At 44.7% G+C, this 27,916-nt stretch overlaps 2 protein-coding genes across 2 annotated transcripts in view; both read left to right on the top strand.

The window, feature by feature from the left end:
• The window catches only part of LOC142591406 (uncharacterized), a 29,467-nt gene extending 27,746 nt beyond the window's left edge, over positions 1 to 1,721 (top strand). The window contains exon 6 of the mRNA XM_075703734.1: positions 1,639 to 1,721. Coding sequence (XP_075559849.1) covers positions 1,639 to 1,721 — 83 coding nt within the window. The remainder of the gene's footprint in view (positions 1 to 1,638) is intronic.
• A 2,054-nt stretch (positions 1,722 to 3,775) lies between these two features.
• The window catches only part of LOC142591038 (uncharacterized), a 47,740-nt gene continuing 23,599 nt past the window's right edge, over positions 3,776 to 27,916 (top strand). The window contains exons 1-6 of the mRNA XM_075703418.1: positions 3,776 to 3,875; positions 7,479 to 7,625; positions 9,699 to 9,790; positions 19,546 to 19,700; positions 22,767 to 22,793; positions 24,074 to 24,100. Of these exons, the coding sequence (XP_075559533.1) occupies positions 7,490 to 7,625; positions 9,699 to 9,790; positions 19,546 to 19,700; positions 22,767 to 22,793; positions 24,074 to 24,100 (437 nt within the window). The 5' untranslated portion in view covers positions 3,776 to 3,875; positions 7,479 to 7,489. The remainder of the gene's footprint in view (positions 3,876 to 7,478; positions 7,626 to 9,698; positions 9,791 to 19,545; positions 19,701 to 22,766; positions 22,794 to 24,073; positions 24,101 to 27,916) is intronic.

Raw genomic sequence — 27,916 nt, 5'->3', positions numbered from 1 at the left:
CGTCAGTGGCACGACCACAATAGGATGACATTATTGAAGTGAAGGCAATGATGAATTGACAGCGTGACGACGACGGTATGACTACTGCGTGATGATGATGGCAAAGTGAGGACATCTTGAGGAGAGCCGGACGACAAAGCTGAAATAACGATGATGCCACGACCACTATGGCGTCACGACTCGAAAAACAGACCTAATGGCCCACGCTTTTAGACGTCTTCAAATAACTGCATCGGATTGAGTGAGTGAATGAGTGAAAACGTTATTGAATATAAATAGAGTAACGCACGATGGTTGGGGCCCCTGTTCCAGAGTCCCACTGGCAAGAGCGGCTCGCTTGGTTTGGTCCAGAAAAGCCAATTGGCTCTGCCGACCCTAGTCCGCAAGCCTTGCCTCCCACTGCCTATTATTCATTAGTGGATATTGCTGTAATATTGCGGCTGTCTATATGCGGAGGCCTCCTGGGACACTCCCATGTGATGTGTTTTAGTGTGGTGTGTCTGTATACCACTGACACTCGTCAGTGAACCTCATGGGGTGTATTCTATGTAGGTGGTGCGGGTTCGGGTATGCATTCGTCTGAATACGACGCCAGTCTCTCTCCTCTTGGTATCCTGGTTGATTACGTAAAACTGTGAGTATTGATTGGGGTGCCGTTCCATTGAGAAACAGGGATCAAGCCGCTTGTGAGTGCGATAATATGACAACGGATTAGGTTTGGTGCTCGGCGTCCTGAACGGCAAAGGCGGTAGCTGCAGCATCTACCACTCGTGCCGAGCTGGTTTTGAATTTGAAGGATACCATTGTTATGTTGTGACATGTAGAGGCTATGGGGAAGGTGTCTGCGCTGGTTCGACTGGCATCCGTATAATACACTGCCGGTCCCATGCCAAAACGCTTGTGAAGAGTCTTTACACTTGGCATGCGTCATCCGAGATGGTACTTGGGGAGCATGTGTTTGGGAATTGGGGCCATCGCGATGTGCGATCGAACGTTGTGGTCTACCTGTATCGTATCCTATACGCAATACTAGGGTCTCAGGGGAAGCTTAACCACGCCAATATTTCCCTGGTTGAAGAACAAAGTCAATCTTTCTGAGCGTATACCGTCGCGACTGCTTACTCGTCAAAAGCGTTGTACAGGCACAGTCCCTCGAGTCTATCTGTGCTAGCGCATTCGGGGAGACTAAGGGCGGCTTCGAAGGCTTTTCTTATTGTGTTTGCCAGTGTGATCTCTAGGTTTGTCAAGGCCTGATACGGAAGGGCGTATGTGATGCGGCTAACTGCGAATGAGTGAACCAGGCTCATAGTCTCTCCCTCAGTTAGGCCGTCTCTACTTGTTGCCACTCTCCGTATCATTCTGGCGCCATGTTTCCTCTGACCCCCTTAAGTTTTCGAAGGGTACGGGATGTTCCAGCATTCTCCGGTATCCACATCACCAATATTCTGAGTGTCTCCACTTCACGAATCGGTGGCCCGTCGAGAGTCAGTGATTAGCACCTAGTCCTTCTTTCTTGCGTATTTCGCACGCACCCGATTGAATTCCGATTTTTCGAGTGCGCATGCCACCTCCGCCGCCCTCGCGTGTTCCGCGACTGCATCTATAGCCTTTTGAAGAGTTTCTTGCTTGTCTCTATAGGACCCCTGGTGAGCTCAGAACGCGATGTCATCGGCATATATCGCACATTCGAGATTCTGGTGTTTATCTACCTCCAGGGCTAGCTTTCTCATTCCAACAAAATAGCAGCGGGAAGAGCATAGCTCTTTGAGGGGTGCCTTTGTCAGGACAGTTGAATGTGTCGGACTTCGTGGCGCCTATTATTAGTGGCCATGCGGTCACTGAGGAACGAGCGCGTATAGTTATAAATTGGTGTTCCGCACTACACCACTACCAATCACTTCAGAATAGTGTCGTGGGAGACGCTGTAAAAGGCCTTTTTGATATCCAATCATTACAAATTGGTCGTAGGCTTTTTTCTTGGGTGCAGGACCTCGTGGTTTAGTAGTACAAGAACGTCCTGCGCAGATACGTGAGGTCGAAAACCGAGCATGTTAGAGGGGAACAAGTTGTCAGTTCTATGTGTTTCGAGAGTTCGACCTGCACAACCTTTTTAAAGAGTTTTCCTTCGCATGACGTTAGGGAGATGGGTCGAAGGTTCTTGATGTTACGAGGCTTGCCCGGTTTAGGAATGAAAATAATTTTTTGCTTCCTTCTATTCTTTTCGACGGACGCCGTCCTCTGTCTAGACCGTGTCATTAAAGAATTTGGTCAAACTATTTAGCGTGTCCTCACTTAGATTACAAATCATTGCGTTCGTGATCTGATCTAACCTTCGGGCCGTTTTTTTCCTGACGGAGTGTGCCGCTGCATAAACATTATGAAAGTTATGGGGGCGTGCAGTTTCGGTTGGTCCTGATTTCGCAAATGGGTTTGGTGGATTGCGCGGTCGGAACAGTTCTTATTCCCTTCTTATTAGATTCTTATTTTCCTTCGTGGAAAGAACACGCTCCCATCCTGGCTTCTGCTTTCCTTTCATCGACCACGGTAGCGATTTGCATGTTGTTGTTGATCGTAGCTGCCTTATTGCAGTCGTGGTGGCGTGTTGCATCACCCACTTCAGATGCATTGAAATCCATCTCTTCTTGCAGTCGTGACGTTGTAAAAAGTCGAGGGTTCAATGTCGCAGCCGGAGCTCTTAAGGTCACAATGCTCGAGTGCGTGCCCGCACGACGGTGCCGGCGCTGCTCCCCTACTCGAATGTAGGCTTAGCAGCCCGCTGCGTTTTGACGGTGGAAATTGGGCACGCCGAGATATTGTCCGACTGACCTGCAGTTGGTCTCCACAGGTGCCAGACCACTTCTTGGAGATGGCGGTGAATGTTTCGGGCCGGTCCAAGAAGGTGGTTCACCCGAAAAACAATACATGCGGATCCCTTTGTGGGAGCGGCCGTTTCGAACGGCGTCTTCTTAAACTGCGTCGGAGTGATAGGTGCGTCTATGGCACCATGACGAGAGTACGATGATGAAGATAGAATGATGAACGCATGACGACAGAATGATAGAACGACCACGGTGAGCAGACCATGATGACATCACCATGGCGGTGTGACAACGAATGCATGACCGGTATATGATTTCGAAGGCTTGACGACGACGGCATGACCAGTGCTGGATTCGGATTATATATTGACGGTACTGCAGCGACCACAACTGCATCACGACGACGTGTCCATACCAGATTTAACAAGCTATAAGTATTCTTGTGCCAATGGGTCACGATAGAAGGCGTGACGATGTGGTGCATGACGAGAATAACACATCAGGAAGTTCGATTGACAGCGGAACGACAACAATGACATCACAACCGGGAGCACATATCTAGTGGGCCAGACACTTGGGAACTTGGCCCACTGCGTCGGGGTGAGAGGATAGATAGATAGATAGATAGATAGATAGATAGATAGATAGGCTCTAAAGGGCTGAATAAGGCAAAGTATGCTATTCGTAATAACAGAAAATTTTGTTTACGTCCATCACATATATACGAAAATTTTGAACCATTTCATTTGTAAATTTTTGAGCCAGTCCTATTTGTCTCGCACTTTTAGATATATAAAATACCTACCACGATAAGGATCAGGATAATCACAGCAAGCTGCTGCCCTTCTTAGTTCTTAATGTAGGATTCTGTTGCGATATTTTTGGAAAAACAATATAAACCTGTTGCTTTTGCCAGTAGCCGTAAGCAAACTTGTTTCCTAAATGTTCCAGAGAAGCCTCTTGCGGGGTCAAGTGAGCCTGACTTGCGAGAGAAATTTGCCCTTTTAGACGTTACAGATGATTGCTTACTTCTGACATTCGGTTCATGGAGCAACCGTGAGTATGCTCACATTAACCAAACTGTTAGAGTTTCAAACAGTGTTTTAGATGCTCTATAACATGTAGATATAACATGTCGTATGTAGCCACCTCGCCGGTATTACACATAGCTTATGCATATTGAGAACAAATGAAATTTCTCTTTTATCTAAAGAAATTCTGTAGATCAAATGTGCCTTGTTGGAATCTTTATGCAGCCATGCTTTTGGTAAATGCATAAGGGTCGCTGAAACGTCTGTTTATCCTTATTTAATATGAGTGCAAAGAGAACCCATATGCTTTATTCATGTGGATGGCGCGCCGTCCCGCAGCCGAGTATGAGCTATTCGGGACAAAGCAGGAACAGCATCAACAGGCATCCACAGTCAACAGGAGAGGCCGAACGGTGTTCACAAATAAAACTTCGGTTTGAAGTATAGACCCCGTGGAACAATTATTTAATGATATATAAATGAATAATACATAACTATACGTTGTGGTTTAAAAGTCGTAAAGAGAGATTAAGTACCTGAGAAAGGCTGGCCAACGTATTGATAGGAGAATGTATCACCCTCAAACACTCCCTTGTCCTCTGCCGGTCAATTGAGCAAGTTGGTTGGGTTGCGTCACTTGTGGTCATTGTCGGTGGCGACTGGCTTGGAGGGAAACGAATGAAAAGAAATTAGGCCTCGTCGCTTCCTGTCTAAGGGAGTTCTTGCTATTTTTTGTCATTTTCTATTATCAACTTGGTATCTTTTGTTAACATAACCACAATTTTTTTACAATTCAATGTCACTGTAACTTATTCATGAATGGCTATGTCAGCTTCGTCTTTTTCTGTTATTCTGCACAGGCTCAGCGTATCTTTCTTTCCCATCAACAAGTTAAAAAATATACACAGTGATATTACCACAAGAATTCTTCAGTTTGCTAACATTTTGAAGGATATCCAGTTTTCCCCAAATGCAAAATTTGGGCGCATCTCGATGCGTGTTTTCATTTCGTGCCGTAGTGAGGCAAAGAATTGGAGACCATAAGAACGAGAAAACATTTATTCGCAATGAGATTGGGTGACTTTTTCGTAGGGTGGAGCCCTTAGTTAAGGGGCCCATAGGCTCGCGGCACTCCCCGTGCCCGCTGGATCAGCCGTCGCTGCTCTTCCGGGTCTGAGCTGGTCAGTGCAGTCTTCCAGGTGGAAGGTGAACGTGAATAAATAGGCGAGTAACCTGGAGGGTCTGGGCACTCCCAGGTACAATGATATACTGTGGGCTTTGCTCCACAACTGGGACAGTATGAGGGATATTGTGTGGGGTGGAAGAGGTTAAGGTAAAAGAGGCAGGGAAATGAATTAGTTTGAAGGTGTCGCCACGCAACGGCATCTTCTCAGTTAAGGGAATGATGTGGTGAAGGGGAGTGTCTCCTGGGGTTTTTGTATTATTGTAGAGTTTCAGTGTAGTTCAGTGGTTCTGTCGGTGCGTCGTATTGTTTCGACGGCTCTTCCAATGGCGTCCGGTTAGCAAGCTCTCTGGCTAGTGCATTAGGGCGTTTATTACCATGCAGAGAGGCGTGTCCAGGTGTCCAGACAATACGCACCCTGTGTGACGCTGTGGGTGTAATGATGTAAGGATACGGTGTGTGTAGGTTGTCACCCTCCCTTTTGCAAAAGTCTTGCAGGCGGTCGCTGAATCAGTGATCACTGTGACAGGTCCATGTGGTGGCGGCTTGGTTGAAGCGTGTACGATGGCTAGGGCGATAGCAGCCTCTTCCGCCGTGCCACTGTCCAAAACGTTGAACGTGGCCGAAGCGCTCAGAATGTCTGTACTATCCAGTACGACTAGACATAGCGCACGTTTCTGCAGGTAGTAGGCCACGTCGCTATATAGCATTGGTGTGTTCGATGTGTCATCGCCAAAGAGTCGAGCGAGGGCTTGTGCTCTGGCTCGGCCTTTATGACGGTCAGGGTGCATATACCAGGGAATTGGGGTCGCATGAATTTTGTTGTTAATGCTAAGCGCAAGAAGTGTGCTGTTTTCCTGTTGTGTTTTTTTGTGTTAAGTAACCTAGCCGGGATAGAATGTGGAACCCTGTAAGTATGCTTCTCATGTTACATGCTCCCAGTCGATTTTCTCCTAGAACTTTGTACTTTTTTACAGGAGTACGAGTATTTAGGTTAACACTTGTCCACTGGAATATGTGCAGAGGTACCGCTTTCTAGGTCAATTACTCAAAGAGCACATTTATCATGAGCAGATGATGATTGCAGTATACGCGCTGTTTTTGGCAAATCTCTTTGCTTCAACCGACAAGATATCCTGGCATGAGTGGAAGCCAGGACTATGGTATTTAATTCATGCCAGTTTCTAAAGTTATTTTGCGCGTTCGGCATGCGTGCAGCACCGATCATTCGTACGTGGCTTGTTTGAAGATTCTGATGTGATTGCGCGTAAGCGCTTTTTCACATGCTTTCAGAAATCTCGCGCGCTTTCTCTATACCGCGCAAAACAAATTACCAACGATTACGATACTCCCTAATGCTAAAATTTAGTGTAGCCTTATACGTGTTTTCACTTCGCAGTATATTGGTTGGTGCGGACAATCTATCTCGTGTCGCACGTTACAAACACACCGAAGTGTAGCGCGAGTGCGTCACTAATCGAGAGATCACGAGGCGCTTAGCGTGGGGGATGGTTGGGAGCGGGTCATGACAGCCACCTCAGACAGACCTCCGCTCACGCAGCGCTCTGTTTCCATATATGGTATCGGTAGTCGCGCTCGCCCCATGCCATTGGTCAAGAGATGACGCCGCGCTACTCTGGCGCCAGCTCGTAGCAGTCGTCGCCGCAGGAGACGTCTTGCGCGGCAATACGCTTTTCTCCTCTCGCTTTCGCCATACCTTCCTCCTCCGTTTTCCGCCTCATCGTCCTACTCCACCCCCCTCATATTCCATCATCGCGCTCTCGTCGCTATCGCTGTCTTTCAACCCATGCTGCTTTCCGAGTTTGGTCTTTCATCCTTCGCTGCGCTTGTTGTTTCGGCTACGCCGAGGGACGCCGAAGCTCAAGGCAGGAATGGTCGCATAAAGATGCATTATAAAACTTAGGACATTTCTCAATAAGCTCTAAGACTTTTTCCCTAAACGCTTCGCTTTCACATAATAATTTATGAGTAGCTTATATAATAGGTATAATTATTTAACCAAACTTAAAGTGGCTCAATGAATCAGGAACAATATTAAATTGGTTGCATTCTCGTAACTCACTCGTAATCTTCCTTTTTTTTTAATTTGGCCCGCCTTATGAAATATCATGTATGTATGTGTGTCTGTTGTACATGGCAATATAAATTGTATAGCCTAGTGTAAAATTTTAATAATTTTTATTTCTTCACTTTACTACTCCAAAGCATCTAGTTAGCATTGCATGAGAGCGTGACTTCCAGGTGATTACATGAACCTCAATTATGAACAATGTAAACTGAACAGAAAGATACTAAGAGAAAAAGAAGGACAAAGAAAAATGATTGTTAATTTACACCAAGGTGTCCCGAATATCAGTGCTAAAAAGTTATGCAGGAATGTGCGCACTTGTTCACAAGGTTTTTGTTTTATTTTTCTTCTATTAGACTTGAAGTGTATGTTGTGGGGTTTGGATCCCGAGAAAACCAGACAGACCCGGTGTCATAAAACCGCGAAAGAGATGTCCTGTTCGAATATGGAAGAATTGTGGAAGAAAGGTGGTTCTTGCGTTCCCTCTGACATGCCGGAAAGAGGTAAGAAACGAGAGACACAAAATCAGAGCAAGCCTTCTGAGCAGCTTTCACTCAGTCTCACTTTGTCATTGTACTTTTCTGCAGGAACATTATTGGTTCACAGAGTTCCTGAAAATTTTTTGACTTAGCTATGTGTAATTATTAGGGGTAATATTTTGACATGAAGTTATTTTGCGGCGATGTTTCCTTTGTCAACATCATTATGCCTCTTGCCTACTTGTCGACATCTTGAACAGTTAATCACTGTTCCCATAGTTCGCCTACCATGACGACAGCCCGTTAATTGGAAGCAGAGAAATTAGGGATTTTCATAATTTTTCTGCTAATAATGTCATAAACATCTTTTCATAGGCAAGTTGTTTTGTGGGTGCAGACTTATCAATCGCTTTGGCCTCTGCATGTCTATAACAAGGGATAACAGATTTAGCACAATTTACTTTTGTATCCCGGAGTAGGAGGGATTCGATTTCTTTCCCAAACTGATGTATAAAATTAAATTTTTGATAATAAAGCTACATGGTTAACCTGTTGCAAATGAAATACTCAGAGACTGTATTGGAAACAACTCGTGGATGTCAATAAGATGTAAATAAAAAAAACAACGTCTAAGTTTACAAAAAAGACGTTCACCGACGATTACGTTACTTCGCAATGCAAACTTTGCGTGCAGCTCGATCCGTATTTTCAATTCGCGATGTATTGGCTGGCGCGAACAATCTCTCTTGCGCGGACGTTGAAAAGGGATTGAAGTGTGGCGTAACTTTCTCGGTAATCTGAGGATCGGCAGAACAAGCGCGTTGGCGTCGCGTGGGTGCGAATCACAGCAGAAGACGTCCGCTACTCTAGCGCCCTCTGGTGGCCGTCATCGCTGCACTACTCTCAAACTTTCGCCACAACCTCCTCTTTCGCTTGGCCCCTCGCGTCTGTCATCTCTGGCTACGCTCCGCGTACGCTTGCATCTTTCGCTCTGCTTGTTCGCTCCATTGCACCGGCATCGGCGCTCGCTGAAAGAACTGGTGTGGAAAGCTTCGCTCTAAAATTGCCCGTTTCACCTGAGGAGTGTAGTAGTGACGCCAGTATTAGTGGTAACGGTAGAGCTTGGACTCATCGGAATGTGTTCCAACTATTAGCGGGATCAACAATCCGCCATAATGCAGCACGCAAGCTCACTTTTTTCAACCAGAATAAACAACGCGCTGGCAGCTACCACGAATCGCAGAAAGATGGCGCAATCATGAACGCCTTCGGTGGAGTTTGTGAAGTCCCATTATGATGGCGTACGAGAAGAAATCGACGATACAGCACCGGCGTTTTGCAGCGCCCATTTAAATATCAGATAAGGTCACCTTATCATTTACCGTCCAATCCACTGAACACAAATTAGACAAATATCAGTTCAGTATGCTCGTTATATCATACTGTATTCATGGTGCACCTTTTGGTATACAACTAATGATGTCGATAACATTAATAAAATAGTTACCCATAGTCTCAGGCACAAATAGGTACAAATACAGTATTGTTGCAAGCACTACCAAATCTTAAGAGCGAAATTATAATTAAATTCGTGGACACCATTACCTACAATACGCGTAGGTAATATATACTGGTCCGTAAGACAGTTTTATAACATTGCATGATTTGCGACTGCACCTTGAAAGAATACATATACGGTATATATTGGACACGTATAAAACATGTTAACATGCTACATCAAGCGGCAACAATGCTATCTCAAAAAGAAAAAGTGTCCATCTATTCCTTTAAAGCTTTCGCACGCTGCCATTGTCGAAAGACCGATACGTAAAATACGTACTTGAAGATAGTGCAGCGTAGTCGTTTACATGTGAGTTAAAGGTACTCAAGATTGTTATTGCAGGGTAAGTAAATTATGTCATTTGTCTACTTCTACATTCTGAGGTAATTAAAACAGAATGAGAACTGCTGACTGTTCACACCACGGACTTTAGATGTTTTTCTTATAGGGCAGTGATCGTTTGAATTAACGTATATTTTTCTTATCAAAATTGATATTCAAAACGAGTGAAAACTGATATTCAACCATTTTAATAGAGAATGTGCCTGAAGACCCGAAAAGGCCTAGTGAAAACAGCCCTCCTGTGACGACATTTAGGAGTAACGTATCCGCCCACGACGTTTTAGAGGTACGTATTGGTCGAACGGGCAAGTAAAATGATTTCGCAAATAAACAAGTACAAGAACCATAGATACTGCTTTCCTAAGGAAACTAGTGAAAGCTATTTAGGGTGACTCAGCCATAAAGCTGATGCAAACGAATTGTGCAGCTTCAGAAAAAGCTAACATGCCCCGAAGATGGTGGCGTGCGGCAACCCTGGCCGCAACTGTTTAGGTGAAGGACATCTTATGCCGAGTCAAAAATAAAGAAACAGTCTAAGTGCGAGATATGCTTGAACAATAATTCCACGTTTGTTTTTCTAGAATTACGGCCAATATATAAATCTGGATCACGTACTTCTAATTGAATGAACGAAAATAGTATGTGCAAGATAGTAACAACACTATGCTGTATGGGAAACATGATTATGCAACTCACGACGCTGTACAATACAATACAACCGCGAGCTGCGCTGCGTTTTTGCGAATATTGTTCTGCTCTCATTGCTACGGTCTGTTGGAGGAGCAAAGTAGTGTGCGAGATAACGCGAAAATTCAAGTGGGCTGGACACGAGGGCTAGAATAACATACACAAAGAGATTTGAGCAAATACAGAACAAAACCACTGTTCGAACTGAGGTTGAACAGCACGAAAAAGTCGAAGACACAAGGAAACAAATACAACAGACAAGCGCTGACTGCCACCTCCATACTTGAAAAGACAAAATTCATAGGGAAAGGAAAAGGTAAGAGGCAAAGGAAGAAATAGTAGAGGCTTTTCACATTAGAAAGGAAGCAGATAAATGTGTAAGCACTCCCTCTCTTGCCTTGTCCGGAAAAGAAATAACTTTTTTGGAAGAAAGATTAAAATGTTGCAGATTTGCAGATGTTTTTTCGACTGGTGTGCGCATGCGTATGCTGAAATATGTATAAATTTCCGGTCAATTTCAAATAAACTTCCAGCTGGCAGTCAGCGCTTGTCTGTGGTATCTGTTTCCTTGTTTTCTCGTCTTTTTCGCGCTGTTTAACCTCAGTTCTAAGTATGAACCAACTAGCCCTCATCAAGATCTTACTAAAACCATTGTCTTCAAGGGAGCAACGAGATTCATCAGAATGACCAAAAAATATCTGCACAAAGTTCTGCACTGGCCGGATATTTCTAATCGCAGCACTGCTTTGTATGGGTCGCTAAGAATAAATATGTTGTAAAAGACAACTATACATTTCCGGTCTTTAGGGCACAGCATTACTTTCAGAAATCAGGTACTTTATTTCGCATTCGATCGAACGGAATTTCTTTTCCTGTTTTTCTGGCCGTTCGTTGTTTTGCTTTGTCTTTGTTTTATATATATTACTGCACTGACAAACGCTTTAGTTGTTTTGTTCTCCACAATGTCTCCGTGGAGACAGAACTCCGTCAGAACTGTACTTCGTTGCAGCTTTGGATGTTATTATAAATCAATTTTGGGAGCTGCCGGCTGATCGATATCATTTATACAGTCTGTCGTGCAATGCTGCGTATATACGCGCTGAGGTGGCAACATGAGACCATACCCTGTGAGGTGGCATATGAAGCCATATATATATATATATATATATATATATATATATATATATATATATATATATATCGCGAATATGTCTGTGGATCCAAGGGTTTGTGAGCATTCTAGATGAAGAGAAAATAGATATTTAGCAAAATATGAATGCATGCTATACCAACACGGATTCACTTCCACTGTTTACAGCGTACACAGAAGGCAAGTAAATTGTGTGTTTAGTCTTAGCAGTTGAAGAAAACATAGCTCTATGGAATAAGCCGCATTGTCAAACACCCGCCATCCCGGACACGGCCGAGGTTTGACAAGCTTTGATATAATGATGTCCACGTTTGTCACACCAAGACATCGTCGTAGGCTGAGTCATTCCTGCTTTTCTAACGGCATCATATTCTGCAATAATGATGCCTGATGACTTCATTCATATTGGATTGGATTGGAGCCAACTTTATTTATGCCTGCAGTTAGGCGCTCGACTGCCCCGACGTAGGCCTACGTCATCCTCGAAGTCGCCGTTACTAGGCGCGGGTCTCCGCTCGCCGTTGCCGGCTCGCTGGGTCCGTGCCTTTCGAGCGCCTCGAGGACCTGCCGGACAACACAGAGCTGATCGCCTCGGTCGTAGCTCTTCGCGGCTGCCTCGAGCCGCGGTGGGAGCGTTCTTGGTTTTGCTTCCTCTGGAAATTCAACACAGTCCCACAAGATGTGCGTGTAGTCTGCGGTTTTCCTCCGGCAGACTCTGCACATATCTGTCGGATATGCCTCGGGGTACATGCGATTCATCAGTCTCGGGCTCGGTAGCGATCCGGTCTGGAGCTGTCTCAGTACTACCGTCTCCGCTCGACTCAGTCTCGGGTGCGGGGGTGGGAGAGTCCTACGAGCCAGGCGGTAGGCCTTCGTGATTTCATTGTAATCCGTCATGCGGTCCTTGGTTCCGAACGACGTAGGACGGTCTGTCACCGGGGCGCGGTTGGTTAGCGTGTGCTTTCTATTATGGTTCTCATTGCGTTCCGACGCGTCGCCCGCGTGCGTCGGGAACCACTTAAGTCGTACTTTTCGTTCTTCTAGTTTGACCGCTCGCAGTACGCACTCAGCCTCCCTGCAGATTTGGCCTTTGGCGGAGTTTAGCACCGCCTGTCTTGAGTCACTCAACACCGTGTGGCAGTCTGCGTCGGCGATGGCCAGGGCGATGGCTACCTCCTCCGCTTTTTCCGATCCGGCGCTTCTCACGCTCGCTGCCGTCATCGTGGCGCCGGTTGACGCCTCTATGACGACTGCTGCGAAGGCGTTCTCTTGGTATTCGGCCCCGTCCACGTACCGCGCGTGTTCTTCGTTGGCATGCTGGTCGATGGGATCACAATTTATGCGCACGCCATATGAAACACATATATTTTAGTAAGATCAGCTCAATTTACTGAATGATGATGTAATCTCTATTAACTACCTGGAATGCTAATTAAAAAGAAAGTTTCGGCAATCTGCTGAAAGAATAATATGCGTTGGTCTATGTCTATCAGCTACAAGAACGCAGCTAATGTATCACGCAAAGTAACGTTTCGCAATCAGATTTTAAGTTCCCAGAGTAAGTTTATTTTGCAGGAAGAGCCCATAAAATATAGTCTACAAGACGTGTTCTGCGTATGGTCCCCTGTCTATTTGTTAGGTCGCTAAAAGAACCACTTGAGAATACATGTAGCGTTCTTCATTCCCGTAACGTCTTGTTCGATGTCCTGCGTAACCACGTGCGCAAGGCGGACCTCCGCAGCGAGTGTAATCTGAAGCAGAGCCGTCGACCGAGGCCCTGTCCTCTACAACCTTCATGGTGTCGTAGCCACGGTACCCTGAATTGTGCCTGGGGCACACAGCTTTTCCTGCGGACACTGGTTGCAAACATACTATCGTGTCAGCACGCAATACGCTGGCTACTTAACAAAATTTATATGCTGGTTAACCTAGCATTTCATCTGCGAAAAAACTCAAAGGGTGCGGTTCGAAACGCAAAAAGGAGAGATTGAGAAGGGAACAGCTCAAGCGGACGTTCTGCCATTTTTTGCGCCAGCCCCAAGGACGTGCCCTGACATAACGCGAACGACATAGACACTACCGTCAGTGCGGACAAGGCTTTTGCCGCCCACACTGGCACGTTGACGCAAAGAGACACCACCTCGGATCTCTGCTTCGCCAAGGACATTACTCACGCCCGCTGGTGCAACCTATGGTAGATCTCGATAGCGATCACTTCCTACTGGTCGTACACTTCCCAACCGTCGGCAGGAAGACGAAGTCGTACACGTAGGTCGATTAGGACCTCTTTCGTAAGCCTCGCGCAAAACGATTCCCTCATGACGACGCCCCAAAGCTTGAGCCATGGACGGCTCAGCTCAAAGCGCACGTCACTCATCAATCAAAACAATAAGTACGGACCAGCCCACCGAGAAGAGGAACAGCCATCTCGCGCACCTGCTCGAGGTCAAACAGCTCCTCCTGGCCCGCTAGAAAGGCCAGCCCTTCAATCGCAGGCTGTAAACGCATATACGAGCTAAAAAGAGCATAGCGGATCACTGAAACCCCATTTTCAAGCAGCAGTAGTCTGAGATCTGTAACTCGATCGAAGGGCAGGTCAGTATAGGTAAGACGTGGGACCTCGTTAAGCATCTGCTCAACGACACCAGCCCCTTACTTACCAGTGCTATTCGCTCACGAAGATAATTAATCATGCCAAACGGTCTGCACCACAGGAAGACGTCACCAATATCTTCATACAGAAATATTTACAGCTTTCTATGGGTTCGTTGACCCCTCATCCCGAATACACCGGTCCCGGCAAGACCCTCCTCAACGCCGACTTTTGTGCCGAAGAGGTACGCGGCGCTCTCCACAAAAACAACGACCACTCCACCTCAGGTCCCTACGGTATCACTAACAAACTCATGCGCAACCGGGATGACGCCTCCGTCATTTACCTCGCTAACACATGCAACAAAGTGTGGAAGAAAGGTAAACTACCCGACGCCAGGAAACTCGACCATGTCTTCTTCATTCCCAAACGATCAAAGGCGTCTAGCCTAGATCACCTCCTCACTATCTCGCTCGCGTTGTGCGCGAGTAAGATGGCCAAACCCGTCATTTTCAACAGGATCGGTCGATACCTCGAGGACCACGAATGCCTTTCACACCACATGATCGGCTTCCGACCCGAGTTATGTACACAAAATGCTATGTTACTCCTAAAGCACCAGATTGTTGACGGTTGAAACACTCGGGGCACCCGTGCCATACTGTACCTCGATTTTTAAAAGGCATTTGATAACATCGCGCATTCGTCCACACTGAAGGCGATCACATACCTTGGCTCACGCGTCGGTTTTATGAGATTGTCCGCTCCTTCTATTCCCGGAGCAAGGCTGTCCTACGCACACGAGACCTTGTTCCGGAAGCATTCTAGCTCGGACAGCGGCACACCATCCAGGGATCAGTCCTTTCCCCGACACGCTTCAATCTCGTGATGATCGGGCGCTCCGAACAACTCTCGAAGATCGACGGGTTCCGCAGGGTCGGATGGCTTCGTCTGATCCCTCCTGCAGGAGGCGGTCAAAACCGCCGAGTCGTCCTTAGAACAGACTGGTGTCTAGTGCTCCCTTACCAAGTCGGACCTGTTTCCGTACTTGGGCAAACGTCGGGGCGCCAAATCCAGATGGCGGAAACCCCCAGCCGAACGCAACAACCCCCTCCAAAGCAGGAACGGCCATGCCGTCCTGAAGGTAGACTACATCACGGTCCTCGACAAATTCGTGGAGTCTTGCAGAAGCAACACCCAACCGGTGCATAAGCTCAGGACCTAGACGGAGAATGCCATTCCACTCGTACGCAGAGTGGCTAACTGTCACTACTGCCTCAAGGATAACCTGTTACGTCTCGTGCATGCATTTGTTCTCTGGCAGTTTATATATGCCGCTGCCATGCCCAACCGGCTATGCACTGAGCGCAATAATCGCAAAGTCCTCATTAGAAAGGTAGTGAAACGTGCCCTCGGCCTTCCGACCACCAATTCCACAAAGAAATTGCTCGAGCTCGGCATGCACAATACGCTAGAAGAGATCGCCGAGGTTCATGAGTGAATGCAGGCAATACTGCTCACGACCACTAAGGCGAGCCGCCACATTCTGCGCGAGCTCGGATTTTTCTCATCGACTACCAGGGATTCACCGAAGTTGGTGCCGGTTCCCCGAATGATGCGAGGCTTCATCACCATCACTGCTACTCCGCAAAGCAATAGAGGCAGGTTCCTTACCCGGGCGACCGCCCTTCTCCAGCGCATAGACATGAAAGCGCACGACATCACGTTCATGGACGCCGCCACCTACAGAAAAAAACTAGGCTGTCGTGGTCTCATCCATGCAGGGGACCATTGACTCCAATACGGTCCTCACCCGAGACCCCGAGGTGGCATAGCGAGTAGCCATAGACCTGTCGGTGCTGGGCGACAAACGAGCGTGATCTGTAACTACTCTAAACCTGCAATCAAAACCTTCGAACGTGGCGTCGTCTCCGACCACGCGTTACGCATCCTACATAGCGCGGATATGAGCGCCATCAAGCGCCACACTGTCATCTGGTTAACTGCCCATCTCGGTCGGGTGCCGGTCTCCTCACACAACCTCAATGACATTGCCCACCGCGCAGCGTGCGCGCTTACCGACCATGCCGTCGCCGGGCTACCCCTTCTTATCAAGTTAGAGGACAATCGGGACGCGCTGATTACCTACAGCGAAATTACATAACTCTTTTACCTGGGGCGCCGTGTCGTTCCGGCACGACACCACAAACTTAGCAGGCCGCAGGCGCCAAAAATACGCTTACTACAGATGCACATGCACCGAAACCGTGGCAAATTACGTTTTCCATCCCGACGCGTACTCCAGCGGCACATGCCCCTCATGCGGAGATACGGCGACACACACGGACACATCCTCTGGAAGTGTATAAAGGCTCTTCCCGACTCTACCTCACACAAGTGAAATAAGTCCCTCAGAAGCTAACTACTCGCCAACCAACAATGGGCTGCCCAAGAGACCCGTGAAGTGGCCTCCAGGTACACCGTGTCGGTGCCTACGTGGGAGACGCCTGTTACGGACAAGCGCGTCGTGCAGGACCACAGTAAAATTTTGCAGTCCTGTCCAGTGATTGCCACTTAGCTTCTCGAGTCTGTGAATGAGTACGTTTATCTAGGCCAAATACATACAAGGGACCCTGATCATAAGAAGGAAATGAAAAGAAAAATGCTAATGGGTTGGAGCGCATACAGTAGGCACTACCACATTCTTACAGAAAGTTACTCAGTGGTTTAATTGAAAGGTATAGAATTGCTGTATTCGACTGGTGTTAACATATGGGGAAGAAACTTGGAGGTCGACAAAGAAGCTCGAGGAGCAGTTAAGGACTGCGCAAAGAGCGACGGAAGGAAAAATGCTAGGTGGAACGGGCAAAATTTGCGCCGATACTTTTCATCTGCACCATCGTCACTGAAATGAACTCTCTACAAAACATTAGTTCGCTCCATACTAGAAGACGCGTGCGCCATTTGGGACGCGGCTAACATAACACTCATCAATAGCATATAATGCATTCAAAATCCTGCAGCGCGTTTAATCTTATCAAAGTACTCCCAATATGCCAGCGTTAACTCAATGATACGAACACTTAACTTGCGAGAACTTTTTTTCCATGCGTAGATGCCTCCGCCTTTCGCTCTTCCATAAAACCTTCCACCACAACACTTTGTTGAAAGGACAGCTTATTACCCAACCATCCTACATATCATCTTGGTTTGACCCCAGTTTCAAAGTTGGTGTGCCGTCGTCACGTACGAAAGTTTGTAGTAATACGTTCATCCCTAGCACAAGCAAAGACTGGAACCATCTTCCCGCCACCACTGCAGCCATCCTGGATACCCACACCTTCACAACCACTATTCATCAAACGCCAGGTTAAATGTTTCTGTACCTCGCACAATTTTTTGTTATGGTCATTCACTGCTTTCTGTATTGCCTTCGGGCATTGAAAATATTTTAAATAAATATATAAGTAAATCGGGAAGAGAGCACTGTGGCTCAGAGAGAAAACGCCGATAGCCAGTATTGCATTTGACATTAAGAGAAAAAATGCAACTGGGCAGGTTGCATGATGCATAGGGCAAGCAACCGGTGGACCATTAGTGTTACCAAATAGGTTTCAAGGGAACGGAAGCACCGTCGAGGATGGCCGAAAATTAGGAGAGGTTAATAAGTTAGGAAATTTGCAGGTGCAAGTTGAACTCAGCTAGCGCGAGACATGGACGATTCAAGATCTCTTAGAGAGGTCATCGTACTGCAATTGACAATGAAACAGGCTGCTGCTGCTGATCATGACGATGATGTCAACAGCGGTAGAAGCCAATGGTTGTATACTTTTCAAGAATAGTGGTAAGCTGCTAGTCATGGTTTCATAATGTATGTCCTAGGCGCTGTAACCTATTTTATAGCATTGGCATTGGGAGTTTCAAATTGGAAAATACCTGTAAGATTGTGAAGTCAAGAAAGCTAGTCACGCGGTTTAGGTAGAGACGAGATGAAGGGCTTACAAGAGGGTGTATGTGCATTCGTGTGCATGAGTATCAATGTATTGATGAGAACGGCAGAGAACTACGCGGGGGGATGAAAGTAGTAAATTTGCATACGCAAGTTGGAATAACCTAGAGTAGATTGCCCGGAGAGGCCTTTGTTGTCCAGTGGACATACAACTATTCTGATTATCACAATGATCTATATAGAGCAGAGAGAAAAAGTGACATGGACACTACATGCAACACGTAGCTACGCAAGCAAACCCCATACAGATTTACACCTAAAGTTGCACTTGGCGAAAAATTTTTTTCTGGTACGGTACTTCTGGTCATTCTGTGCGGGTCGTCCTGGTCAGCGATCAATTTTTTCTGCCAAATTTACGTTTTCTTTCAAGAGCAAACTTTTGAGTTTCCTTTCTGGCTTTCCTTTCCAACTCAATTTAGACAAACCCCTTGGAGTACATGCGACCACTTTGCGGAAACCAAAATAATACAGGATAGCCTGCTACCTCCAGAATGATTCGCCCTTTGTTTGTTATGGACAGCTCAATATAACCAATGCACATTACTCCGAAGCGCATTCCAATGGTGAATAGAAGCAGTCAAAAGCATCCACAAAGTGCTCTCTAAAGAGTAGCTGCGTTAGAATGGGAGAAGAGGAGAACGAGCGCTGTGATCCGATAGCAGGACAGGAGCAGTTTTGCTACACCGAGAGCAGTCCAAGCTGTTGTGAATGTGAAATGTGAAAGAAGCCACATCACTCATACGCCTATAATTTTATTTTGCTTGTGTTCCTGTGGTTTTTGTTCAGCGTGCGTCCGCAGTGGCAGCTGAGAAGCGAAGTCCGCATGATAATTGTCCCGTAAAATGAAAACAAATCTGGTCAGGTGATATACTTCATCTCATCTGCTCCGGAGCGCATAGAATGTTTCAACGGGGATGCATGCTATCACATTCCCTCTGAGCTACTGCTTCGCTCGTTTCTGCTCGTTGACACAGCTGCTGTTGTCTCAATAGAATGCGCAAATAGCGCCGTCGGCCACAATCGCCAAATCAACCAAATTGTTTATTTAAACATCATTTACTAACAAGCTTGCTCTGCATCGTTGTGCCTTAAGATGACCAGACATTAAAAAAAATTTTAAGCGCAATATTGATATCTTTCATTTTATAGAAGCGACATCACACCCTCAATCATATTTAAATACATGAATTAGACTTATAACAACAATATTTAAAGACTGTTTTACTTTAGTCGTCAATTTTGCTGAAATGAGTGCCACTGTCATACCTACCGAATTAACTGCATTACTTTTTTGGTTGTATTACCATGATTGGGCGAATAACATTTGTTAAATCATTCAGATGCAATGACAATGCGTAGGCCAGAGGAAGGGTGCATTAGGAAAGAACTGTTTAAGTGTAATATCCCTCAATATATGTGCTTTTTTATTTTGCCCACCGCAGCTCATCTAGCATAGTCACCAGCAAATTTTCTTTGAAAACTCTCTGTTAAGCAGCGGAATTCAAATAGACGAGATATCTGTGTGAGCTAACATGCCTATTCAATTTCGTCTTCTTTAAATAGTACTTCAGATGTCCAATAATTCCCTCTTCAATCACGCAGTTTCTTAGCAAACCGGAGACTATTCACCTGCAGATGATGGACATGGGTGACTGGCTTAGCAGTGACTGCGAGTGCGTAGAGTCGGCATCGCAAGCGGGTTACGATGAAGCATTGGTGGTGCGCACACTGGCGTGTTTCACGTACACGAATGTTTTGTGAGTGGAAATTTGTACTATTTTTTCTATAGGTAAAAACGTTACATTGATCTTTTCTTTACTTCAAAGAAATAGTGCCTTTCGCGGTAACAAAATTGCAAATTGTGAGAAACTATTCTTATAACGTATGTGAGAACATTACACGGTAACCGTAAAGTGTATGCAAGGCCTGTACTCGCAATTCACACTTGAAAGATTCGTACCTCAAAGTTTCATCTTACCGCAGCGAAAGCAGGCTCGTGAGCTAGGCTCAATACAATTATTATGCAGATGGTATATGTGTCGCAAGGCTAACTGCCATGCAGTGCAGTTGGAAGTAGAATACCTTGGTACTAATACGAGCCCATGTGATGTGTAGTTCTGAGGGTATTTGTTGGTTTTGCTTCAACATAAATTCCCTCTTCGTAACTGAGTTTGTCCTTCTTGTCTCCTTTTCGGTTTCGCGTATTTTCCCCACTGTACTTTCAAATATAGGTAGACGTTTACATCAACGAAATGAATGCGTAAAAAACAGTTCGACGTGCTAATTCTGTTAAGTTGTGTTTCGTCTATAGGTTAGAGGTAAAATAAAAAAATGCAATGCACCTGAACATAATGAGAAGGTCCCTGCCTAACACCAACCGCGAAAGTTCGAGAGCAAGAACCAAAAAAAATTGATTTTGGTGCACAAATAAATCTACCTTGAAATTGCAATGTTTCGCTATTGGTCTTTGATCATCATCTCACTAACCAAAATTTGTTGTCTAGCGATGGGGTCAGAAAGAACATTCTTAGTCTTGTGTTCTCGTGAGCTCGATGTTTTTTATGGTTGAACTATGCGCCATCTCATGCTATGTACGTAAACGATATCGCAGCAAACATGAATGTTATGTGTGAACGATATTGGAGTGCCGAAGGAAGTTCAGTGGCTACGTGTGTCACCTGCTGTCGTGGCTTAGGGGCGATGATTTTGCGCTGCTAACTATGAGGTAGCGGGATGGAATCCCCGCCGTGGCGACCGCATTTCGATAGGGGTGAAATGTAAAAAAAACGCCCGTGTCTCGTGCATTGGAGGCAGGTTAAAGATCCCCAAGCGATCGAAATTGCCGCAATCTATCGCTGTAGCATGCCTTCTAATTATATCGCTGTTGCGGCATGTAAAGCCACAGTATCATACTTTTAATATGTGTGAATAATGACAAAAATGTGTGGCATCGAAGCATCGTAAAGTAATCGAAATAAAGAAAAGCAATACGCAGGTCTAGGAAAGCATATTGCTTCAAACCTATTTAGTGTCTACATACAGTCATGAGCTTCTCGTCACCGTCAATGTAAATATTATGGCTTGTGCCAAATCTGCTGAAAGGAATTTGCAGTCACGTAGCTTATTAATGTCTAGAAACTATTCAGCTTGACTCTGAATTATTCAACATATTGAGCGCGAAGACGTACCACACCGGTGCAATTAGCATGGCACCGGCGAACCTCGATCTGGCGGCGTGGTCTACATTGAGCAAGATATTCAACAGAACGATAGCAAAGTTATAAAGAGAGATTAGCAGATAGCTAATGTATACAAACGAGTTAAAAGAGAGATTTGGCATTTTAAGATTGTAAAAAGAAGGATTACTTGCGATAACTGATTTGATCCCCGTCCACAGTTATGGCTTGATCTTAAATACACTCGTTCCTTTGTTTTGTGGGCAGAAAGTTTGACAGGCGAGTCCACCCATTCATTATAGGGGCTAGCACTCTTCTATTGATTATGATTCCATGGAGCTTACAATAGTGGACTGTTACTGACTAAAATCGGTGACAGTGAAAAACGCGGGACTTGAGTGATTTTTAATGAAGAATATAAATATTAGAATATAACGTAGAACGTACATATAGGCGCAAATTGAAGAACTTAGCGCCTGACAAAGTACAATTGAATGCACCATTCTTTCGGGGGGTTCGTTTCTTCGTCAGGGGGTATCCCAAGCCAGCAAATACTTCACTGCTCAATAGTGGCTAGACAACGTTTTGATTGAACTTATTCACTACGATGTTGCTCTTGTTAGATCCTGTGCTTCCGCGCCCATGGAGCCGTCAGGTACAGCACTGCGCGACCATTTATATAGGCCAATATAGAGTATCCCCCTGGTAGTGCTTCTATTGAAAACATTGTAATACTTAACCGCAAGTGAAGCTATGGTAACGCACAGAACGCCAGGCAAGGAGACATGGAAGAAAAAGGCAGCAATTATTACTATGGTTGAATAATGCGTACTGGTGGCCATCAGTTTTAAGCCCAGCATGAAAATTGGGTTCTGGTGAAGAAGTACTAGCAAGATAGAGACAGTGGCGTCCATTCAACTGAAAGAGGCCAGCACATTGGTCGTTTTTGGCCAACTTTGCGGATGAAGCGTAATTCAGATGGAATAATGAACCACAAAACCACCGCATAGCCTATACTTACATCACTGGATTCATTTCAGTACCATGGATGTCTTGAGAAGAGAAGAGAAGACAAGAGAAAGAGAAACTATAGCTGACCCGCTCAGTGCAAAATTATTAGAGAATACATCATATAGAAGAGCACGTGGCTATATGGTCAATTTCGCTTGGCTCTGACAATGAAGTAGACGAAGAAACTGTGAAGCCGTTTTTGCTCCTACGGTTTATGATAAAGCATAATTTATAGAATGAGCGTAAACGCAATTCTAGGAATAGCCGTTGGTTGTAGAGCATTTCTTTACAATAATCACTAAAGGCTGAATTCGTAAACCTTCCAACATGTGTGTTGCATCGGAAATTTATTTTTTTATATATGAATGGGATGTACTACATATTTCACATGTTTAGATGCACTACTAGGGGCACTTTCATGGCTTCCGAATCAAGAAAATCTGAGTTGAATGTTTCGGTAAAATTATTATTCGATATGATCAATGAAAACAAATTGCACCGCAGCATGCCTCTTGGCCCATGCAGCGTAAATATCAGGTACATGAAACTGGAGAATGCATGTTCTTTTGTAATTGTTTGTGCTAGTTTTTTCATATGCTTTCATGACAAGAATGGCATACAATCTTTTTTATTCAGGACTCTTGCAAAATATAAGAAGCCAGCGTAAGTATATTTCTTTAACTTCATCCTTATTTTGGAGAATAATACACCACATAATAATAAGGAACCTATGTTGAACATTCGTATGTATCGCGGCATAAAACAATTGTTTTCAAAATTCTATGCACTTCAAAGAGCGTTACTAGTCCCACTCATGTGTCGTTTAGAGTCAATGTCAAAATCTCCTATTACAAAAGGGCGTGAATGTGGACGTTTTGGCTGATGTTAAAGAGCAGTGCTGTTGGGTATCTTGTGGTTCATGAGTTTTTGCACCCTTTCCCGAGCCTTCTTTGGGGACCGATGATTGCGTTGTAGCAAATTTTAGCCTAGTTATCTGTGGTAGTAGTTGAGTGACTATTGTGCTGCATTGTGTTAGATCCCGGCGACGGCTCTGGTACTCCAATTACGACAGAATAACGAAGCGCTCGCGTACCGGGCATTGAGTGCAGATTATGTGTTCCCATCTGGTCAAAATTATTCTGGATGCCTAAAATGAATGCGTCCATCCTAATAGACTGCACAGTTACGGTATGTGAAACCCCACGCAGACACAAAAGCAATCAGATGGATCCTGGAGAATTAAGGTTCGCAAGCTACACTGTTCTGTGATGAATATCTCATTCTTGGTGTCAGAACTTTTCCTCCAACCTATGAAGTTTCGCTCTGGATGTGCGCTACGTACGCCAATGTTTGTGCACTTCATGTCGATCGAAATGACAACCGAAATTACTCCTGTAACCTCCCTATAGAGCAGGAAAATGCCATCACAGCTGACCTACAGCGGTGGGTGCGGAGACAGTAAGGGGTGCCCAAAAAATGTCAATGCCTCGTGATTCTGTATACAGGGCGTCCCAGCTAACATTAGCCGGAGTTTAAAATTATGCAAAAGCCACGCTGCTGGACGGAACTAAGGTAAAGTTACTTGCTGTCACTTGGAGACGCTCAGACTATTTCTTTTATTCCGCCTAATTAAATAATTAGTCTTAATGCATTACTCAACTTGTTTAATATTATAAATATATGATAAGTGTTATGTGATAAGTGATAAGTGATATATGATATGATAAGAATTGAAGACCGACATAAGAAATCCCCGATACAGCTTACTGTTGCTCAGTACATGCTACATACATCTTCTTCAGGGCGTGAAAGCAGCCCTCGAATAAACGCAAGGTGTTTCGAGCACCCAGTCGCGAATGAATTGCCTGGCTAGATCTTCTAAATTTTAGACAGTGTAGAAGCCAAATAAAGTGAGTAAAACTTGAAACTTCCTATTTTTTCAGGATTGTGCAGCAGCAAATGGTAAAAATGTACGTAAGTAATTCATCTTAAGCAAGATGAAGCGTTTTACAAGAATCTTGACGTGTTGGCGCTATATTGACGCAAACAATTTTTGTTTGTACTCTCTACACTGTAACAATTAGAAAATAACCATCACATCAACTTTACCTTTCGCCAATAATTTGGGCAGCATCAAGATTCATGCATTTTCTAAGCGTGATAAAGACTTCCAAATTATGGAAAGCACCATCTCGCTGTCAATGAAAATGTCTAGAGGCAGTGGCAAAATTGTGGATTATTGTGTGTATGAAGACATGAACCATGATTTGATATGGAGATGATACTAACAATTACTTTAAAAGACAATTGGGAGCTAATGTTCAATAACACTTTGTTGTGAAATGCGGTATCAAACTCCATTTTATAAATGATGACAGGTATGCTTACTTGTGGCCATTTGTACGCAGTATTCCAAGGCGGGAATTGTCCTTGGTATTGAACGATGTCAAAATGAAATTTGTATAAAGGACAGTGAATATTATTGAATAATTCCTAATCAGCGATGATACATCTAAAATTCCATAAATTCACGGCAACATTGGACTGCTAGGAACTGCCACTACGTGCATCTCAGCTCGAGATTTCCTTGGAGTCCATCTCACGATCAGTGTCGACGTTGATGCGATTAGCATTGACGCAGTGTAGCGAGACACCGTTTTTCCAACGCAGCAACTGGCTCATACCCTGTGCTCTTTGCTGGCAAGAAATCAATACTTTCAACCACTACACACAGATAATGTCGCATACCCAGTGACCCAAGATGTCGCCAAAGAAGTTAACTGAAGAACGGTGAATACTAATTGCCTCATATCGAGTGATTCCAGTTAGTCTTGCGGTTGGTTTTGAACCCTGCTAACACAGCATAGCAGTCGAGTAGAACCCATTCAACCTTAGACTACCCACTGATATATGTTGCCCACAATACGGTTTGAGGCAGACACACAAAAAGTCATACCCCGGAAAGTGTGTCAAATGCGTTAAAATGCTGATCGCATTAACACCGTCAAGTAGGTGTACTGGGAAATGGCAATTCTTAGTATGTTCTGATTTGTGTGATAGATAAGAAACAGACACCTCAGCTAACGAGTACCTAGCGCTTCATATTGCGTTTTTAAAATCGTTAAAGGTGCTCATGTAAGATTTTGTATTAGTTCCGAATACTAAAATAATGAAATAGGCATACGTGGCATGTTCAAAAAATGTAAACTGCTGCTTCAAAACCATTGCAGTTCTTCTCAACAAAGCAGGAATATTAGCGACTAAGATGCCTCAGGCAATATGCCAATATGCACCTCTATTTACTTCGTGCTTTCGAGATGTATTCACGATTGCAAACGTTCAAGCAACTGAACCATTTAGAATGAAAGTAGCCAGTTCTTAAATACGTACTGCACAGACAATTCGTGATATTTCAACAATCTGTGACTAGATTTAGTGACTTTCTTCTCTGTGCCGCAGCCTGTTTTTCTATTTAGCGAACGACGTCTTCTTTCACGTAGCAGGGATATTGGGGACATTTTTGCGAACTTTTAAGTGGGAGAAATTACTTTCAGATTAGCCTTGAAACCGTACTTTATTATTTAGAAGTGATACATCGGCGGCTCAAATTGGCTGTACGACGCGTGTGCTTTCAGACATCTGTGACCATGATGCAGCAAACATTGCCTAACATCGGTGATCTTCACACTGCCTCGAAACCACGGTGTCTTTCGCAGTGTTCCCAGGGTGCTCAGACACTGCGCGTTTAGGAAAAATATTTTTTTTAATTATTTGCAAAACCAAGCAATCTTAATGTATCTTAAATCTTCGAGCTGTTCACTTTCACTAAATACGTTCCATTGGTGTGCAATGACAAACAAAGTAGTAAATAAATTTATAAAAAAGCTATCGCGCTCAAATTTAAAGTGAGATGTAGAACGCAAAGAGTGAAAAAAATACAAACGTGGGGCTCGGCTCTTTCACGTTGGTCTGAAAACGCTGATTTGTTCACTTAATGTCTATTACTAACCTCAGATTGTCATAGATTGTCTCTCAATATAGCCCCACAGGCCGTCAAGGAGGGCATAATTTATTGAAGAATTAGACAGTACAAACAGCATTATGGAATAGCAGGTATGAACAAGAAATATAAATTATACAGATCCCAGGCGCTGTGGAAGTCGATGTCGAAATTTATGGGCTGCTTGCGTTGACTCGCAATAATTCACAGTGATGTCTAAGGCGAATGCTGAAGTTCATAAATAAAGTGGCGAGTTGATGGCAAAGGTTATTTGCATGCAATGTTTTCGTCTGGCTGGCCTCGAATGGATAACTGACAGTCAGACATATTTACTTGAAGTGTTGTTGCGGGCCATTACTAGTAGCCTGTGAGAAGGTTAGCAATGTACTATCATTGCTTCACTCAGCGACATGCATCGTGTTCAATGTGTCAAAACCTAAATAACTTATGGGGATTTACGTACCCAGCCCACAAGTTGATCATAAGGCACGCGACAGTGAGGAGTACCATTTTAATTTTGACCACCTGAGGTTCTTTTACTTGCACCTAAGTTTGAATACACGAGAGTTTTTCCATTTTGGCGACTGCAGTGTTCGGGATTAGCCGCTATGGTGGCCTCGACCTCAAGCAACGCTACAAGTGCAACGCTATCCTAGCCTTTACCGTTGTAATTTACTTTGCGGCCGCTTCAATGGTGTCGTATAGATGCTGCAGTTTTGCGTCTGCACGCCTTAGTTCACTTGTCTGCTTGACAAATTTACATTGTGTTTATTTTTCAAAACTGTTAGAAACGTACCGTAACCTACTTTAAATCCTAATTGATCAAGATTTTCTGTAACTGATGCCTTGCATAATAGTCGCGCTTCCTTGCCTTCTTCCGTCTCTGCTTGCCTCTCCCGAATTCCCCTTCATGTATGCAACCTGCAATCTAAGCGCAGCAAGGTTGTTATTCACACGTTTCATGACTGCGTCGGTTCTACGTCATTCTCTGCCTCATCTCCTCCCTCTCTCTACCATTCTATCTGCCTCCCCTCTGGACTGTTAAACGTTAGTACAATGTTAATCATTGTTATTTCTGCAGTGAGTTTGCAGATCGTAACGGAAAATTACAGCAATCCGGAGGGTACTCTGGCGATGCCCAGGGACTTGCAGAGGAAATCGTGCCGATGAGAGGGAAAGGCCCAAATGGCTTTATAACTGTTTTTGCTCTATACCGCGCCTTTGAAGTGTATATACACGCTCTGAATCATCTCCGCACCCGGCGTGAAAGACAGCGGGAGTAGCATCAGGAGGAGCAGCAAGTGAAAAGTTGAAGAGGAAAAAAAAGCTTCGATTTATCACAGCCAACACGTGAATATTTGTAGCCTTAAAGTTCATCATCCATTACAAATCCGTATGGGTCAGTAGGCAAACCAAAGTAAATATTAAGTAGGTTGATTGCCTTTCTTTCCCACCCGAAGACATAAGTATTGCCTAATGGATTGGTAAATCTTTTCTCGCTCTTGTGGAGAACTTCGGAAGCTTGAGTTGTGTATGCAGAACGGCTTCTGGTTAGCCACGATCAATACCGAACTCAACGTTTAGCCGTGGTTTAGCACTGTATAAGCTTGTAGTAAACAATTCAAGATTGTCGGTTGACCTCTGGATGGAGGAAAAGAACCTTACTGATGAGCCCTCGCAACAGGAGGAATGTTCACTTGCTAATAATTTGGCAAGGATTCAGAAAAAACTTGCCCGAAAACATGTCAGTTTTTATTTTTGTCATAGCGTTTCTCAGGGATTCAAA

The sequence above is a fragment of the Dermacentor variabilis genome, chromosome 8 (genome assembly GCF_050947875.1).
Source record: "Dermacentor variabilis isolate Ectoservices chromosome 8, ASM5094787v1, whole genome shotgun sequence".
NCBI classification, from domain to species: Eukaryota; Metazoa; Arthropoda; class Arachnida; order Ixodida; family Ixodidae; genus Dermacentor; species Dermacentor variabilis.
The sequence above is the reverse complement of the archived record's forward strand: the minus strand, read 5'-3'. Positions and strand labels throughout refer to the sequence as shown.